The 18,885-nt window shown below is 47.0% G+C and overlaps 1 protein-coding gene across 4 annotated transcripts in view; it reads right to left on the bottom strand.

Annotated features, from left to right (window-relative positions):
• HEMK1 (HemK methyltransferase family member 1) overlaps nt 1–16,564 on the bottom strand; it is a 28,024-nt gene extending 11,460 nt beyond the window's left edge. For all 4 annotated transcript variants that reach the window (XM_009900675.2, XM_054167518.1, XM_054167523.1 and 1 more), the window contains exons 1-3: nt 16,133–16,564; nt 15,568–15,659; nt 13,102–13,195 (exon numbers count right to left, since the gene is read on the bottom strand). In XM_009900675.2, the coding sequence (XP_009898977.1) occupies nt 13,102–13,195; nt 15,568–15,659; nt 16,133–16,387 (441 nt within the window). In that variant the 5' untranslated portion in view covers nt 16,388–16,564. The remainder of the gene's footprint in view (nt 1–13,101; nt 13,196–15,567; nt 15,660–16,132) is intronic.
• Nucleotides 16,565–18,885: the final 2,321 nt, after the last annotated feature.

Here is an 18,885-nt window from a genome sequence, read left to right as displayed (position 1 = left end):
GCTCGTACCCAAAAGCCCATGACAGAGGAAGAAGCGGCCCACAGGCTGGAGAGCACTATTCTGAGAGGCCTTCACTGGAAAGTTCAGTGATTGACACCTAAGCTTGCCTCAGCCAGGTACGAGGAACCACACTGCAGTGCCCTACCCTGCTTACCATGTCATTATTGGCACTGCACTTACACATTCCTTGATTCCATTCCTAGGCAATTATGGAGGAAAACATTTTTACAGACTCCCAACATGACTGCCAGTGCTCAGCAACAGGGGAAAATAGCCACCTTAGCTACCCACTTCTGTGTGCAAATGGCTGTTGCCTTTCAGCTAACAGCTCCAGAGGAACTGGTCTGAACACACTTCTACAAGGGAGACAGCCAGAGATTGTAACTGCAGCTGGTGTTGGGAAGCAGGTGCTGATGAGTCAAAGATCACAGACCAAAAGCCACACAAAAAATTCTGCTGGGCCATAAAATCATTCTTTTAAATACCTGCCCTTTCTGGTCACTTACAATATTTCCAGGAAATCTCTGCAGTCACTCAGAAGAACCATCTGTCTCCAGGGCTAATCACAGGGTGGCTCAAGTTACTGATCACAAATGTCCAAATGTAAATTTCATGCAGTAGAACTACTGTCAGCATTTATTAACCGCTTTAAGGTTTATCATTAGTAATTCCAAGCTTGGGGGTTTTAATGGTTCTACTTTACACAATCCACAGGGAAAATATTTTTAGAGAGCTTTCCAAAGCTCCTACTGAAATGTGACTGATTTGTGGGGTTTACCACATGTATATTAAACAGGGATGTTTGCACTACTTAGGCTTTGCATCCTATCTCCTGCCTCCCTTGCCTTACTGTCTTGCTTGTTTCATACACTCCTTACTATGGCAATGGCTAGTTCTTTCAAAACACACATGGTTATCAGAGCAGTTCAGAATTAAAAGGTATTAAAAATGTGACAACCCAAACAAACTCCATTCATTTCCAGACATTAGTATCTCACAACAATCAAAAAGTTCAATGATTATGAAACTAAATCCTTTTGTGAAATAACTTTGATTGGCAAGCAAAACAGAAGGTGTATTCTAACTGGCATATTAGGAAAAGAAACCACGAGATTCTTTGATGCTGAATTCAGCTTGCAACTATGTATGTATCAAAAGCAAGAAATCAGGACAAAATAGAATGCACTGGAGTTCAGACATGTTGTAGTTCTGCATGAACTGGCTGTGATACCATGGTCATACAATCACAGAATGGTTTGGGTGGGAAGGGATCTCCTAAAGTCATCTAGTCCAAACCTCCTGCAGTGAGCAGGGACAGCCTCCATTAGACCAGGCTGCCCGGAGCCCCATTGAGCCTGACCTTGAATATTTCCAACTACCTCCCTGGGCAACCTCTTCAAGTGTTCTACCACCCTCATGTTAAAGAACATTCTCTCCTAACATCCAACCTAAATCTACTCTAATTTCAAACCACTGCCCCTCATCCTATCACTCCAGCCCTTTGTAAACAGTCCCTTTCCAGCCTTCTTGGTGCACCCCCTTCAAGTACTTTCCTTCACTTACAGCTTTCACATGAACGCCACATTTCCCCAACATCTACAGAAGTACCAGAAAATCCCAGCACCCATGATACAGTCATTGCCACCAGGCTTGCTTTTCAGACATCATGAATTAAGTCATGCAAAACTGCTTCAAAAGAGTATTCTTCAGAGCCTTCTTAGTATTTGTCAGCTTTCAGCTTCTCCAAGCACACCACCACTTCCATGATGTCACTGCTGAAAACTGATAAATCACATCACTTTGCAGAACCCCTTTCAAATCTCACCTGGAGAGAGGAGATGTTTCTGGCCACACATTCCGGTGCTCACACAAAGACTACAAAACATCCTGCAAGACATGTTCCCTACCTCTGTGCAAGAATCTGAGGAGACCCACAGATGGGAAAGAGCACCAAAGAGGAAGAAGGTGTTAAAAAGAGATGCCAGTCCCAAGCACAGAGAAACTGGGACAAGGGCAGATGGCCAAAACCTTTGGTCTTTGTGTGTGGGATATGCCACATCTTCTCAGGCTGAACAGGTTCAGAGCACAAACATCTGCTAATACAATGCCATCATTGCTAAAAGCCACCTTCACTGTCAGTTTGATCACCAACTATAAAGGCTGAGAGACGAAATTACAAAAAGGTCCACTGGGAAATAAGAGAAAACACTTTGGCAGCCTGGCTAATTAGCTTTGGAATGTCCCAGGTAAGTCCTCCACAACCTGGCACTCCCAACTGAAATGGCAGGCAGTTCCAGAGGGTTTACTGCCACTCACAAACACAGGATTCAATAAATCAGAGAGAGGAAAATGTCCTTCACTACAAAAAAAACCCAAAACCAAACACAAAACCCCCCAACCAACTAAACCCCCTCTGTTTGGGATGAAACAAAGACTTGACAATCACGGTGTCTTTATTGTCTCTAAAAACAGGAAAATTAGTTGGCTTGCTCAGGTGCCTTGTCCCTGCAGCATGCTGAGCACTACCTTTTGCATCTTTATCCTCACAACTCCTATTTTCCAGATGAGCAACTGTAAGACAGTCACCACTCCAACATCACAGAAGACAATAATGGGAGATCAGAGCATTGAACCCAATGCTCCGGAAGCCACCTTCATGTCCTTCCAAAGACACCACTTCAGAGCATGGAAACAGATCCCCCAAACCCAAGCTGAAAACAGGCAGGGCTAGAATTGTGCGAGGGCAACTGACCTCCTGCAGCAAAGCAGAAGGCACAAAGATCAGAAGCAGAGTCCCAAATCAACTCAACAAACAGTGCCTGGCTGCTCTTGAATCATCTTTCTGGTGTTACTGTTGTAGATAAACCCTCTCAATACAAAACCCCATAACAATCCAAAGTGCTGGATTAAGGAGCAAGTAGAACCATAAACTCAAGGGGCATCTTTGAAGTGTGACCTGACCCCACATTTCCCATAGCCTGCTAGCCACTGGATACAGGACAAATGCTCAAGTGTGAAGTTCTTAAAATTCAAATTCCTGCTTACAGTATGTGTCACTATTGTCAGGAACAACACAGCTGTCGCTGAAATCTTGCTTAGCAGTGCTACAGGTACTGGCCAGGACTACTTTTATCCTGTAGAGTGGTGCACACATACATGGGTATAAGAGTGAGTGATTTTTGTGTCAGAGTCAAGAAGTGGAACATTTTGAAGATCTTTTCTCCTGTAGTCCATGCAAGAAGATTCTTCTTCCCAGTAAAAGCTACTTTTGGAAGGAGTGGAAGGACTTAATGGCAGGCAAAACCACAAAGAAATTCCAATCTGCTGTTGCTAGCAATGGCACAAAGGTGGAAGGGAAGGAGGGGCCTAGGCATGGCTTGGGTAGCCCCCATAACTCAAGAGCTGTTATGGCTGCTTGCAGGGGGAGACTGCATTTCATTCGATAGGTGGGAGCAGGGCCAGCTCACAGCTCTGTAGTTACTGGTGTGACTAAACCCCAACCTCTCTGCATGTTGCAAACTTCTCCTGCACAGCAATAATCAATAAACTTCCCCCTTGCTGCCATTTTAAAAGATTTTGTGGAAAAACAGAAGTATTCACAAGGATATCAAGAGCACAAGCTACCTCTGCAACCTGTGCATTCATGGTGAAGGTAAGCCAGGTGCAAAGCAAAGCATCCAGAAGGGTTTTTACACTGCACCAGGCCGCAAGTGATGCAGGTACCAAGTGAGGGGTTTTCAAGGATCTACTTTCTGTGGTTTAGCACAAAATGCTAATGGGGAGAATATATCTAGACCCTCTACATCTTTCCCAAGGGAATTTTAAAATCTACAGGGGAAAATGCAGGACACCCTTGAGAGGGAGAAGGGTATCTGGCTCTGATTAGCAAAAGGAAGAGCTTGCAAGGACTAGAAGACACCCACTGCCTGTGGTTCCTTATACAGAGGACACAAATACTTGCTTCCCATGCTACTTAATATCCAGCACTCAGAGGTTCTCAAGCTTTCATCTCTTAGCCAAGCCACTCACAGCACACTCTCACCTTGTGATTCCAGGAAGTCTTGCTTCACTACCAGATTTGCCCTAAGTTCACACCGCCATTTATTTGGATTTTCCCCCCTGCATCTCCTCTGCTGAGTGAAACAAACACTAAGCTTTGTGAACACCTCCAGCTTCCCATGAGCCTCTTTCCTCAACCTCCCACCCACAATCCCTGTTCCCCAGCCCCCCCCAGCACACACTCATGTTCTGACAGGTTCTTGGTATTACCTCCCCCTCCCTGTGGCCAGGTCTCTAGTTCACTGTATTTCTTGGAACTGCAGCTGCACAAAGACAGCACAAGGACAGTGTCTGCCAGCACCCAAACCACAAGCTCCACAGCTGCATGGCTCCAGCCAGCAGCCAGCATAGGGTCAGGCAGCTTTCAGCACCACAACAGCTGGGAGGAAATGGCAGATTCTTGCTGCTCCATGGTGGCTACAGAGCTGTGTGGAAGGCCAGAGTTGGGGCAATCAGTCTTACAGCCCAGCAACACTGAATTACCCATCCCACGTTTCTGTGATTAAAAGTACAAAGCTAAGAAAAACAACAGAAGAGGAATGAGAATAGCAAGGATGGAGGTCACAAATTCACACTTCATTTCCTAGAATCACCCTTTTTTTTTGTGCCCCACACGCTCAGTGGTAAGCAGGCAAGGCAAGGTCTCAGAGCTACAGGTCAGGGTGACAAGAAACTCTTAACATCTGACGTTAGCAAACAGGGCAAGGAAAGCAAGAGACCCAGGAAAACCTGGGTAACCTTCTCCCTGCTCTCATACACTTCCTGGGAATGTTTTAGTTATTTGTATGCTTTCCAAAAACTTCTGTTCTCAGAATCCAGGGCTCTCCATAAAGCCTGATCTGATATTAACCAAATCACCCCTCCCCTCCTGTTTGCCCACTTGGCTGCCAATCAGCACATGACCAAACACTGGGAAGCCAAGCTGCAAACCTAACCCCATGGCAATAGCTCTAGAAGATCATTGCCATGTACTCTCCTTCCAAAACAAGCCACCAAGCCAGCCCAGTGCTTAGTATGCAGGTAGGGCATTTTTGTCCTGGGCCCTGCTGCCTGTGAGGAGAAAGCAAAGATGTTGCACAAAGTCTGTGGGACTCACCTATATACATATAAAGCAAAACACCATTGTAACTCCAGAAGGTGCTACTGAAAGAAAAGGTGGCTTTAGACAGAAGCAATGACAGACAAACAGGTAACGGCACACACTGAGAAGGGGGTTTGGCTTCTCTGTCACACAACAGAAGCAGCTCCTGATGTGTCCAAGCACATGCCAAGCACTCTTTCATCTGTTGGAGGAGAGGCTCTGACAGCACCCAGAAATGACTTTGCCAAAAGGCAGCAACCTTTGTAACCTGTATGTGCTAATGCCCAAGAGAAATTACCACACTTGTCATGTCCAAACTTAGCCATGTCCAAGAGGGGCAAGAAGAGTGGATCAGAGTCACTGTAAGACAGCTGTACCTTGGGTTTCCAGCTCAGGTCTGTCTAGGTACATCTCTCCAGAAGCAGCTACTGGTACCAATGACTGCCAGACACAACATCTGGTCCAGCTCACTAATCCCTACCTCTGAAATTCTTAAAGGTCTGAAGGAAGCCATGAGTAGGAAATTGATTTTTCCCCCCTGTTCACATGGGAACCTGCTGGAGTTCCATCCCTCCTGTCACAGTCATTCTATAGCTCGTTTTTCTCTAGTTCTAGTCCTAAATCCTGCTCTAACTGCTGTTGTGCTAAGCCACTTAGCTTGAATCTCACAGAAACAGAGACCCTCTTTCAATCAGAAAAGGGAGATTAAAAGCTTTTTAGAGGGGTTTTTCTTAGGGCCAACAAAAATTTTAAAAGTCAAAGCATTAACAAGATGGAGATCTGTGAGTAAGTCAGTATAAATTAACCTGGGGAACAGGTTTGTACAGGACTTAGAAAGAACAGCTGTTGCCTTCAGCACAGATTTTAGCTTTAAATCTGTATTTCTGATTCTGTCTTGGAAATCACCAACTTTGAAGTAATCCTCTACACTAGTACAGCCTTTTTTTTTTTGTTGCATAGGAAGCCAGGAGAAACTACTGCCATAGTTCAATCTTGGCCACTCAGCCAGGAACAGCTCTGCTTCTTCCTCCATCTCCTTTTGAATAAGAAATCTGTCCTGGGAAAACATCCTGTCCTCATTTGGCCAGCAACAGACTCCTGCTGAGCTGTTTCAATAATTAATTACCTTCTCTGTTAAAGATGTGCACCTTTTCTTCTGGCCTGCATTTATAGTGCTTGTTATATGCACTATATGAAACTAAAGGGACTTCTGTTATTAAATTTCTGCTCCCTGTGCCAGGTAATTAACCCCTAAGCTTGCCTTTGATGAGCTAAACAGTCTTTCACAACAAAGCAGATTTTTCCAGCTGCTAAGCCACCTGCTGGTTCTCCTCCAAACCCAGTTTTCCATTTCTTTCTCAACTGATCAGTAACATAACTGCACATAATATTTTTGCAACTATTCCACTACTGTCATACACAGATTATTTAATCCTGCTACTTGTACTTGTCAGTCCCCTGTTAACACCCACAAAGATCACATTAGCCTGCTTGGGCAGCCCACTGAAAATGGGTGCTCATGGCCAGAGCCATCTGTAAGAGTCCCAAATCTTTTTCCAAGCTATTTTGGCAGCAGAAGTCCCTCAGCCACAAGGCACAGGCTGCATTATTTTTCTCTGCCTCTGTTATCCTATTAAACACTTGTACCTAGCTCAAAGGGCAATTCCCACTGCACTACAGCAAAACCAGCCTCCTTTCAGAATTCCCATTCCCCAGCCTCTGTGCCACAGCCCACTTTCACAGAACAGTTTTCTTCCAACAATAAAATATTGATGATAGAATGATAGAATAGACTGGATTGGAAGGGACCTACAAAGGTCATCTAGTCCAACCCCCTCTGCAGTAAGCAGGGGCATCCTCAACTAGGTAAGGCTGCCCACCTTGAATATCTCCAGGGATGGAACCTCAAGCACCCCCCTGAGCAACCTGTTCCAGTGTTCCAGCACCCTCATAGTAAAGAACTTGTTCCTAACATCCAATCTAAATCTGCTCTCCTCTAGTTTGAAGCCACTGCCCCTTGTCCTCTCTGCAGACTTTTGTAAACAGCCTCTCTCCATCCTTCTTGCAGGCCCCCTTCAGGCACTGGAAGGCTGCTATTAGGTCTCCCCAGAGCCTTCTCTTCTCCAGGCTGAACAACTCCAGTTCCCTCAGCCTGTCTTCACAGCAGAGATGCTCCAACTCCCTGATCATTTTTATGGCCCTTCTCTGGACTTGCTCCAACAGATCCATGTCCTTCCTATATCGAGTGCTCCAGACCCGGACGCAGTACTCCAGGTGAGGTCTCACCAGAGCAATGTGGCAGAATCACCTCTCTGGATCTGCTGGCCATACATCTGCATCAAAGATGCAGCCCAGGATTGCCTATCACATTGTCTAAATCTGATCTATGTGAGGCCACAACAGCAACACTCCAGCTTGAGCACGTTTAGTTACAGCTACGTACTGACAGAGCGCAGTTAATTTTTGACCCATTAGATAATGCTCGGTTGCATTTATGTTCAATGTACTTTATAGGAGCCTGTGTATGTTTCAAGAAGGGACCTCAGGTTGGGTACAAGTTAAGGCAAAATTATCCTTTTCACTTCCCATATTGGGAAGTCAGTGACACAGAAAGGAGAAGCAGCTTCCCTATGAAGAGAGAACTGGTCAGAGAGAATCATGAAAAAAAGCCAATCTCCTGCCTCCTGATCAATGGCTGTACTCACTAGACAGTGCGACCCTTTGATCTTCCCCAAAAGTAAACATCTGAGACAACGAAACTAGGGAAATGAAAGGCAAATTTACTTCCTTTTAGCACTGATTAAAACAGAAAATGTGTACAGGGCTTTGACACAGTGCTGGAGAAAGGCTCCACCCTGCAATCCCTGTATTTGCATACACATGCCAAGAAGCAAAAATTCTCCCTTCTCTGTGTGCTTGATCTTCTTGGAAAGTTAATCATTATGTTTAGCTAGAAGGAAGGTGAAACTTCACAAACAGTTTCTCTAGGCAAATCTCTGCCTGAAGTGCTCTTGTGGAGCAGCCCAGCACAAGGACTGCCCTTCAGCTGACAGATGCACATGAACAGCAATGGCTCCAGTGCATCCAGCATGTGGTCACAGGAAAGGCACAATTCTGGGAAACAAGTTGAAAGCTTAAAAATCATAGGAGAAGAAAGAATGATTAAACAGCAATGGGACTATAAATTACAAATGCTGTAGAGAGCATGAATGGTTTATGTTTTACACATAAGAGGCAAGGTCCTTCCTGTTAAATGAGCAGGCAGTACTGTAAGCAACTGAAATAGTTTTCCCAGTTACAATACAAAATTAGAAAGATTCACTGTCAGATGATGTCATGCAGGCTAGACACAGCCAGCCTCCAAAGAGGATTAAACAAATTAATGGAGGACATAGCCATCAGTGATTATGAAGCAAGATGGCCCAAAATCCAGCTTTGACTAAGAACAGTCCTTAACTGTTGTCTATCAAAAGGGGGTCCTTCCATGCCTACCTCTTCCCCTGCATATTTTTCCACTCATCTGCTACAAGCCCTCATCAGTCACAGCAGATTGAGCCAGATGGACCAGCAGTCTGACCCACTAAGCCTTTAGCCTTGCTCTTGCAGCAGATTATAGCTGCTTTTTTGCATGACCACTGAAAAATATTCAACATGGCACAGAGTTGTAATTTCTTTCCCTAAGATGTCTCCCAGGCTAACCACACATCCTCACCCTGCAGTGTCCCCCCTTACAAGACAAAGGACTGTTTTTATGACACAGCCACCACAACAAAGCCAGACACAAAACCAAACCAAACCACCACAGGAAAAAAATAGGTCTGAATTCAGGTCAAGGAGGTGTCACCAGGGGACTCGTATGTGGCCTATGGGTTTGAGGGGATGGCAGGACTGTAACAATCCTCCCAAGCAGAACTGGAGCCCTCCTCCCAGCAGCTTTCTTCCAGCAAAAATAAAAACTCAATGTCCAAGAGCCTGACTCTACCCACAGAGCAGCTGCAGGGGCTTAAAGGAGACTATTTTCTTAATCCACTGAACAAATAAGCCCTCATTTGCTTTAAAACACAGCATCTGAGAGAGGAGGCGATCCGAAACACCAGAAATCCCATCACAATTAATGCAGAATAGAGCCACCGGGAGCTCCGCCAGCCTGAGCCTGCAGTGCCCTCTAGGGGTGACAGACCGGTGAGTCCCACACCCCACACCACCTTGGAGAGGTCCTAGACCAAACCCAATCATTCTGCCTGTATTTGCCAGGACAGGGAAAGAAATTAAGTATGCACGGTTTGCTGAGTCCTTCTCTTTGGTCTGCTTCTCCCTCTGATCCACATGGCTGCTGCCCGGGTTTCAGGCCTTGCTTTGGGAGAAGGAGTTTCTTCTCCATTAACACAGTGACTGAGCAGCGTTGAGAAAAGGATTCTTGGGCATTAGGATAACAATCACTTAGCAAAGAAAACTCACAGGACAGGGCACACCCTGCGCTTTGGCCCCAGACTCCTCCCCAGTGCAGAAGCCCGGTTCTGGTGGTCACAGTGTATGGCAGGACACTGGGCTCCACAACAGCTTGCCTGCAGCAGTGAGTCTGAAGCTTTACTCCCAGAGGGCCAGGTAACTGAAGGAAGGTGAGGCAGAGGACTACTCAACAAGGATCTCCTCCAATGCAGCATGTCTGTGCTCACAGAACTATGAGCCCTGCAGCCAAAAAACTATGAGTGCAATCAGCTTAAGCTCTCAGAGCTTAAACAGGACCTGCTCTTTTCCTTTTGGCTGGTGTTCCCTCCCAACCCAGATTCCCGTGGAACAGAAGAATGAAGCTGCATGTGCTGAATCAATACTCCCAGAGGGAGTGAATAGGATAGGGCTCAGCTACCAGACAGAACCAAAGAAACTACTAAGGGGCTGATTTCACACAGGGCAAAATTCAGCAGACAGCTGAGCTTCTCTCTTTGCATGTGTCCATGTCCCCAAGCCTGAAACAATGCTGGTGGTTTGTGTCACACTGCATTGGCCTTCATGCCATCACAACATGTCTGGGAGAAAGAGCTTTGCTCTGTAACCATAGAATAAAATGTGCATCACAGAGATGGCTGCTTTTCTTCTCAGGCTTGGAATCAACAAGTAGGAGCATTTGCAGAAACTACATAAATACAAATAGGAAGCATATTTGGAACTTATCTGCACTAACAAGTCAATTTAGGGAGTCACATTTACTCAGCCAAGGACATGTGGCTTGTGTATGCAGGCACAGGTAAGCAGCTTGAACCTGGGATGCCAATGTTGATCATGAACTGCTTCCTAAAGAACTAAAGGATTATTTACAATTATTAGTTGTAAAGCACTACTGGTTTTAAGAATGCTGCAGACAAATCCTAAACAGAAAGAGAGCAACAGATGCAACCAACAAATATTTTTGAGAGGAGATATTTCCACTGCAGTTGTGAAGTCTGGAAAAAATACTCTGATGAAACAAAACAAAGGCAAACTCCAACTGAAAGCCATTCCACAAAGCTCTGAGTCAGAGATGACCAACCTTTCCTCTTCCTAGCAGAAAGGAACACTCTGGACAGCAGCTCACTTTGTGCAGCTGGTGACACACAGTCTAGGATTCCAGGAAGCTGCACGTGCCTAATGTGCTGCTGGCAGGTGCTGCTAAACAGCTGGAGCTTATCCCCGTGCTCCTCCTGTCTAACTTCCCATTGCCAGATCACAGGGAAATTCTCTGCTTTCTACACAGCTCCATTCCTGAGCTATCACCATAAACTTCTGGCCTTCCATAATGAGTCTGCTAAAATTGTGCCTTCCTAGTAAGCAGACATGAAATAAAATTTTCCCAGAGAGCCAAGCTTTGGGTTACGCTGTTTATATTTTTGTACCAGGGTATGTTAAGTGGTTTCAAACACAGCAGATTACACTGCACTGCATTTCAGTTTGAGATGCTTTTACCAAAATCACATTTGTAGGCACAATTAATGATGTTCTCAGGCATTAGCCACTGTGGCTTCCACTCCACACAATAGGCTTTTGTTTGAGGCCTGGCACTGCATGGAGAGAATTAGAGAACAGCACCAGAGGAAGCCTTGCCAGCAGATGTTTGGACTTGCAGAACAAACAAGTTCTCCCTGGTTTCAGTGCCCACACTGCATCCACAAATTAATGGGCAGTCAGAGGTTGGAAATACTCTCTTGAATCAACCAGAGCAGAAATACTGTTGACAACAATAAAGCTAACCATTGCCGGGCTCCAACTGGCAAAAGCCATTCCTTAGATCCCTATCTCCAAACTTAATCACCACAGAATGGTCAAATCCAGACAGAGAGAGCTCACACCTTCTCTGAACACAGAAGTCATCACTATGATTTAGGGCTCAGCAGGCTTTCATGAGATGCTGCTGATGCCTCCCCCCCCCCCCCCCCCCAAATCAAGACTCTGGTTCTGAATATTCTTCTACAAGCTGAGATAAGAGGGTGCCCAAGTGTGGGGGGGTTTGTGGTGGTTCCCACTCGGTTGTCTGGAACCCTCTCCTAGATTTCAGTAGCACCCACTTCTTCAAAGGGCACGAAGGAAGCACATCTTGTCTTTGCCTTTTAACTTTTGCACAATAAAAGGTGTCAGCTGAAGGGCTCTGCATGCTGCGTCCTCTCTTCAGTGAGATGCTTCTTTTTCACATTCCCAATCCTGCCTCTTCCCCAGAAAAAAGCAAAGATGGTATTCCCACCTCCAAAGCCCACTCAGACATTTGCCTCTCTTCTGATGCTGTCAGTAGGGCACATAACTTCTGAATGAGCCTTTTCATTCTTTTTACAGCACAGGTCCCTACTTAAGAGACCTGAGCAGAGGGCCAGCAGCAGGCAAATAACTGAAGAAATGGCTACTGGGCTGAAACAAATTCACATTTCTGGGACGCTAAACAGACAAAACTGTGGAGGCCACTGCATCCCCAAAAGCTAATAGTTCCAAAAGAAAACAAATTTCAGAAGAAAAACAAACATACAAAACATCCACCCACCCCAAAACAACAAAAAACCCCAACCAACCAACACAAAACTACAAACAACACCACAGGAAAAAAAACCCAAACCAAAACACCAACACAAAACACCAAACTGAAACAATAAAAACCACAACAAACAAACAAAAAACCAAAACAAACTCCAACCAACTACAAATCCCCAAAACCTGAAACCTCCTGAGGACTAGCAAACAGAAAGATTTCCTTCCCAGGCTGGATCCATTGAGCTGAAAGCTAGGCTACTGTCAGAGAAAGTGTCACCACTGCATTCTCAAGCTTTTCCCTACTAGCAGAACACTGGGGAAAATGGATCTATATCTTGGTCATGTATGGCTGTCCTTAAAATTCTTATGACTGACATTCATATTTCCTTCCAGATCAGGTCAGAACTTACCCTTCAGTTTCCAGTGTTTGTTTTGTTACTGCTCCGTAAACAACCCTTCAGTTTCCAGCGTTTGTGAAGACACCGGACAAGTGGTAAGTGCCATTTCCTGTCAGCCAGCAGTGACTTAGTCTGCACATGGACAAACAAGCTCCAGTATCCACTATTACTGCAAGATTTTGCTAACAATCTTTGGACAACTTGGAGATTCTTACCCTTGTACCAAAATACTAAGCCACTGGGATAGAGCACTAGCGGTTTTGAACTTCAAGGAGTTGCTGCCACAGCAGAAGTAAGGAAAAAAGCCAATGCTTCCATCAGCAGAGAGAGCTCTGTGTAATTAAGTGACATGTTAGCTTGCAAGACCTTTTGCTCTAAGTCAGGAAGCAAAGTGCACCAGTGTCAATTCTAGACCACAAGCTTAGAATCCTCCTCTGTTCTAAAAGCACTGATCTGACCTCTTCATCACTACAAGCTCACACTATACAGGGCACCCTCATTGCAATGCTGTGGCTGCACTGTGTTATGTGATTTGCAGACTCAAGCCCACCCCAACATTTCCCACGTCCATACCTCTGTCTCAGGCCGAGGAATAAATACTGGGGGTCTCATCTTCAGAGTCAGGTCCTGAAAATCCCACTCACCAATCACATATTGCACCGGCATTCTGTGGCGGGCAAAAGTAAACGTCAACACTTCAGCACTACAATCCACACCACACAAAAGCTGCTGTGCAACGTGCCTGTGCACTCTGAGGGAGCTGGAGGAGCTCGATGCCCACAGAAGAATTTGTTATCACTGGGCCCAGGGAACTAGAGGCTAGTCAGCCTCACTTTGATACTGGGGAAAATGGAGGAACAAACAGTCTTAGAGATCATTTTCAAGCAGGCTAAGTGTAGGAAAGTGACTGGGAGTAGACAGCATGGATTTAGAAAGGGGCTATCATTCCTGACCAACCTGACAGCCAGCCATGGCACAAAGTGCCCTGAGGAATCAATACTGTTTATCTTGACCTTCCTAAGAGTTTTCATAGTCTCACTTAACATCCTCTTGTACAAGCTCATTAAGTTAAATGAGGTGAACTGAAAACTGACTGAACTGGCAGGCTTGGAGGGCTGCATTCAGCAGCACAAAGTCCAGCTGAAGGCTGATCACTCGTGGAGTAACCCTGGGGTCAACAGAGGGGCAAATATAGCATAACATCTTCATTGATGATCTGGATGAAGGGACACAGAGCACCCTTGACATGTTTGCAGAGGACAGAAAACTGGGGGGAGTGGTTAACAGACCATATGGGTGTGCTACTTTCCAGAGGGCTCTCAGGAGGCTGGAGAAACGGGCTGACAGGTACCTCATGAAATTCAGCACAGAGCAACATGGAGTCCTATAAACTGGGAAGGAATAACCCCATGTACCAGTGCAGGCTAGGGACCAAGCAGATGGACATTGGCCTTACAGGAAAGGCCCTGGGGAGTGGGTGGACAAGTTGACTGTGAGTCAGCAGTGTGCCCTTGCATTAAAGGCAGCCAAAGGCTTCCTAGGCTGCAAGAGGCAGAACACTGCCAAAAGGTGGAAGTGGGCATCCTTCCCCTCTATTCAGCACTGATAGGGAGCATGTGGAGTATTGGGCTCCCAGTATAGGACATACATGGACATACTGGAGTAAGTCCAACAAATGGCCGCTAAGACAATTAAAGGATTGGAGCTTAGAACATACAAGGAGGGTGATTGAGAGGGGAAACAGTTTAGCCTTGAGAAGGGAAGGCTCAGGCTGTGGGGGCAAGAGAGGGAAATCTCATCAGCAACCATATGTATCTGATGAGATGGAGTGAAGAAGATGGAGCTTGACTCTTTTCAGCAGTATCCAGTGAAAAGACAGGCCAAGGGCACAAGCTGCCAGCCAGAAAAGTCCATTTGGACCTAAGAACCTCTTTATTATCTTACTATTATTTTTAAACACTGTGAGGGTGGTCAAACACTGGAACAGGATGTTCACACAGGCTGAGTTGTAATCTGTACCTGGTTACAATAAAAATCAGACTGGCCATGGCTCTGAGCAACTTGCTCTGGCTGATCCTGCTTTAAGCTAGAGGGTGGGCTAGACTCCAGAGGTGCCTGTCAATCTCAACGATTCCATGATTCCATGAATTTGAGGCCATGTTTTCAGCTGCTGTGAGGCACCATACCTCACTTCTGGATGTTAAGCAATGCTTAAGATAGAGCAACTTGCAAAGCAGATGGCCCTAGGAATGTTGCATTTCTGCTTGTAACACAAGATTTAAGAACAGCAGGAAAATTTCAGGGAAGACACTCAGATCCTACAGGCAGTAACCACTGTCAACACACTGACTCCCTGAGAAAACTTCCTATCCTATCCTGTGTAAATCAGGGCAGGACTAATCCACACAGCAAAATGAGGATCCACATCATAACATACTCACATAAACAAGCAGGAGGAAGCCACCTCCAAACATACTCCCAAGGATCAACCACCCTTCCAAATGATGTAAGTTCCTGAATATTTCCTCTCCCCACATGCAACTCCCCAGGTAGCTCCTTCGCACCACACCCATTTCATTTTTTCCTAAAAGATCCCCTCACATACAGCAAACAAATGGAGACCTAAGCTTTGGCAGCCATGGACACCTCTAAACAGCAGAGAAATCCACAGCAGGCAATGCCTAGAAAGGAAAGCACAGCAACACCACAGCCCAGTGTAGGACTGACAGCTGAAGAGAAAGCCGAACCAGTACAGAAGAGCCAAGGCTTAATTTTGTAAGCCCAGAAGGGCTCAGTGAAAACACACCCAACTCAGGAGCCACTACTGACACTTTCCTGCTCCTCTGCAATGCACTTCACTCCCAGACAGGACAGACAGGTGGTTTGCTACTGGACACCAACCCTGAGGGACCAGCACAGTACTGTTACCTGACATGTCCACTGCTAATTGTCTTCTGCCTTCTCTCTACTTCCATTCTTCTGACTGTTAAGGCTGTAGGAAAACACTCCAAAGACACAAATGTAACAGGCTGCTCCTACCTTTCTAATCGCTTGTAGCTCAGCTGCTGGATGTGCTCCTGCTGCACTGCTGTAAGTGGAGTGTGGAGGCTTTTGGAATTCAAGCTCTGAAACTGAAGACAAGGTCACTTTAAAACCTGCCCATCTCTGACACTTGGGTGTCCTCTGTACCCTCCCGACGGCACCTCCCAGGGAGGCCCACCATGCTGACAAACACATATGCCTGGGACTGTTGGAACCATAAATTACAACCCATCTGCATGTTTTAAGCCCAGCCTGTACAACTGTTCTTCTGCTACTTTTCAGGGCTCAGAAAAATAGGTACAATTAAGAAATGTACCACCAGGCAAGTTAGGGTACAGGGTCTGTGTACAGGTCATGGGTTAACATTTCATTTTCTGCAAAGGAAGGCATTGAAGATGCTCTGAGTGTTTTACTGGCAATAATAAACTATGGCTCACCCTTTCTGCCATCTAGGGATGGAAAAGCTGTTCTGCTTCCTTTAAGTGAGGTAAAAAGAGAGGTAAAGGATTCAACCCAAACGACAGAGGCACGCACAAAACTTATTCTTTTCTTGTTACTTAACTGTTTTTGCTCCCAGGACAAATGACACAATATATTCACTGGATTCTTGTGCTTCAGGGACCCCATTGGTCTCAAACACCTTCTGCCAGTACTTGACCGCATCAGTGGCAGTCACAAATCCAGGTCTTTCACTGCAGCTCTGCCTCAGAGGTGACCATTTCAGATTGAGGATAGGACTTTGACTCAATTCCCTCGGCAGGCACCAAGATGAGGGACCAAACAACCTTCTGAGCAGCGCGTGGGTGAGGTATCCCATTGTTGTGAAATCAGTTCCTAGTTTCCAAATGTGTTCCTTGTTGTCATCAGACCATCCAGTCAATGCTGAGACTCACAGGACACTCGGTGCTACCACAAGCCACTGTAGGTAAGCACCAGCTGACCACAGCCAGTGGATTCTTCTCAGGGCAGCATAGGAAGGACACCGGTTTGCAGCTCTTCTGGTCTAGAAAACAAGGTAAGAGTACAGCCTGAATGCCTCAGGATAGCAGAACACGTTCCCCTCTGATAGAATGCAGATTGCTTGCCCTAACCCCAGCCCAGCTACAAACCCAACCAGTCACACCCTAAGAGTAACAAAGCATTACCCCAAGAAATTATTCAGGTGTCAGCTAACCAACTCCACCATTGCAATCGATTTCTTTGCAGAGCTACCCACCCAGCCCAGAGCTACCAGGAGGCTAGTCCATGTCAGTGGCAGGTCAGAAGCCAGCATCCCTACACACAGGCACAGAAGTCCTGCCAGTCCTTGGTCCTAGAAAGCCACAGACATGCCAGCCTTCAGCTCCAGCCCTTGGCCCTCCAGCTCACAGGTGGGTCACCCGGGTTCCCCGAAGGAGGATCTTCAGTCTTTCCTAAATTATTTCTTTTACTCCTCTTTGCTCATAAACCACAAGCCCTAGGTGAGCAGGTGTGCTCACAGAAGACTTGACTTCAAGAGTCAAGAGTCTTCCACACTGTCACCATTTCCAGAGAGCAGACAAGAGGACACAGAACTAGGGCTGAGCTGTTACGAGCAGAGGAAGAAGAAAAACTCAAAGGGCAAAACTAGAGGGAAGAGAAACACTTGCAAGATGGAAAGGCCAGAAAAGGCAAACCCTGCCAGAGGGCATCAGTCTCTCAAAGGAGAGAACAGGCAGACCCAGACAGAGAGGGAAGACAAACAATATGACTGCAGGATACAAAGGAGATGAAACTTTAGAAAACAGCAAGTACATATCACACTTGGAACTGTGTGAGACAAACAAAATAGCAAGGCCAATTTCCTGCTGTGATCCATCAGAAATGAGACCCTCCCTCCTCTCTGACTCACAGCCCCTGGAGCCACTGCCAGTTGCCCCGAGCACCCATTCCCATTCCTCTATTGATGGCTGCTTTTCATCACTGTCTGGGAGACGCCACAACTTCCCCTTCTCCAATTCCTCCAGAAAACCACCACACAAACAACTAAGTACCTCTTCCCAGCAGCTGGCAGCACCCAGGGTGTGTGGTTCTCTGCCTCCTAAGAGTGCTGCTGCAGGGCAGTCTGGGGAGGCTGGGTCAGCTGGGCAGCCACCGGTACTGAACCAGTGCAGCAGCCCTGGACCTGCTGCATGGGGCATCAAGCAGTATGGGGCTTGCCCTGCTCTTGCTGTACAGTAAAACTGTGGGAAAAGTCAGGCTTCCACTGCCCTCCTCCACAAAATCAAACCAGACTCCAAGGAAGCAGCAAGGGGAATACCCTGCAGCAAAGATCTCAGAATTGTTTTACCTGCTACCTTCTGGCTCTAAGAGTCCAAGAACCCTCTTCTTACCACCTTCATTATCCCCAGCAGAGACATAAGCAAGCAGCCCCTATGAAAAAGTGTCTTTATGTTATGCATGAACAGTCTGACAGCTACGGGTTTCACCCAAGCTCCCCACTCCAAGGCCCTATTTCAGGGATGATGCCACAAGAGGAATAAACACGAACCACCAGTGCTGCTAGGGAAGCAGGTAAGACTTTGACTGGCCATGGCTGGAGCAATGCTGCCACTACTGTAATTACTGATTACACCCAGCAACTGATATGAGGTCCCTGCTACTTCTTGGTGCGAGTATCAGGTAGGGAATAGACTTTTTTTTCCCTGGGGTTCGTGGTTTGGTTCATTCAGCTTCCAATTCCCCACTCACTACAGGCCGAGACGGCCTGGCCCACTCTCGGCCCCCGTCCTGTGCTGTCTCGATCACAGGCTTGGGTAGGCGCAAGGGCTTGTTCGGCTCCTTTCTACTGCTAGGCTGGTGGCCAGCTGAATAAGCCCCCATACAGCCTCGCTGGCCATACTGGGGTAGGGGGCATAAGTCGCAACTTCTCAGCCAGAGAGCTGCCCACGCGCGCCTCAATTCAGTGCCCGGGCGGCTAACCGGCAGCAGAGGAGCCCCACAGAGCACTGCCGGGGCCGGCGCGCCCGCAGAGACGCCTCACCTCACGGCGGCCGCCACCGGCGGGGCTAGACTAGGCAGCCGACTCCCGCTGGGGCCGGGGCAGTGGGCAGCCACCTCCCGTAGCTCACCGGCGGGGCTAGACTAGGCAGCCGACTCCCGCTTGCGGCCCGGGGAAGGGCTGTGCAGTAAACGATAGGGCCCTCACCTTCCCGCCGCTCACACAGCGCCGCCACAGCGGCCGCGTGCCTGAGTGACACACACTCTAGCCAATTGCGAGCCGAACCCTGCAGATGTCTGCCAATCGCTAGGGCTCGGGGAGGCCGTGGGCGGGGCTGCACGGCGGTGCGCACGGAG

This window comes from Dryobates pubescens, chromosome 1, assembly GCF_014839835.1.
Source record: "Dryobates pubescens isolate bDryPub1 chromosome 1, bDryPub1.pri, whole genome shotgun sequence".
NCBI classification, from domain to species: domain Eukaryota; kingdom Metazoa; phylum Chordata; class Aves; order Piciformes; family Picidae; genus Dryobates; species Dryobates pubescens.
Note: the sequence above shows the minus strand (reverse complement) of the source record. Positions and strands in the feature narration are given on the sequence as shown.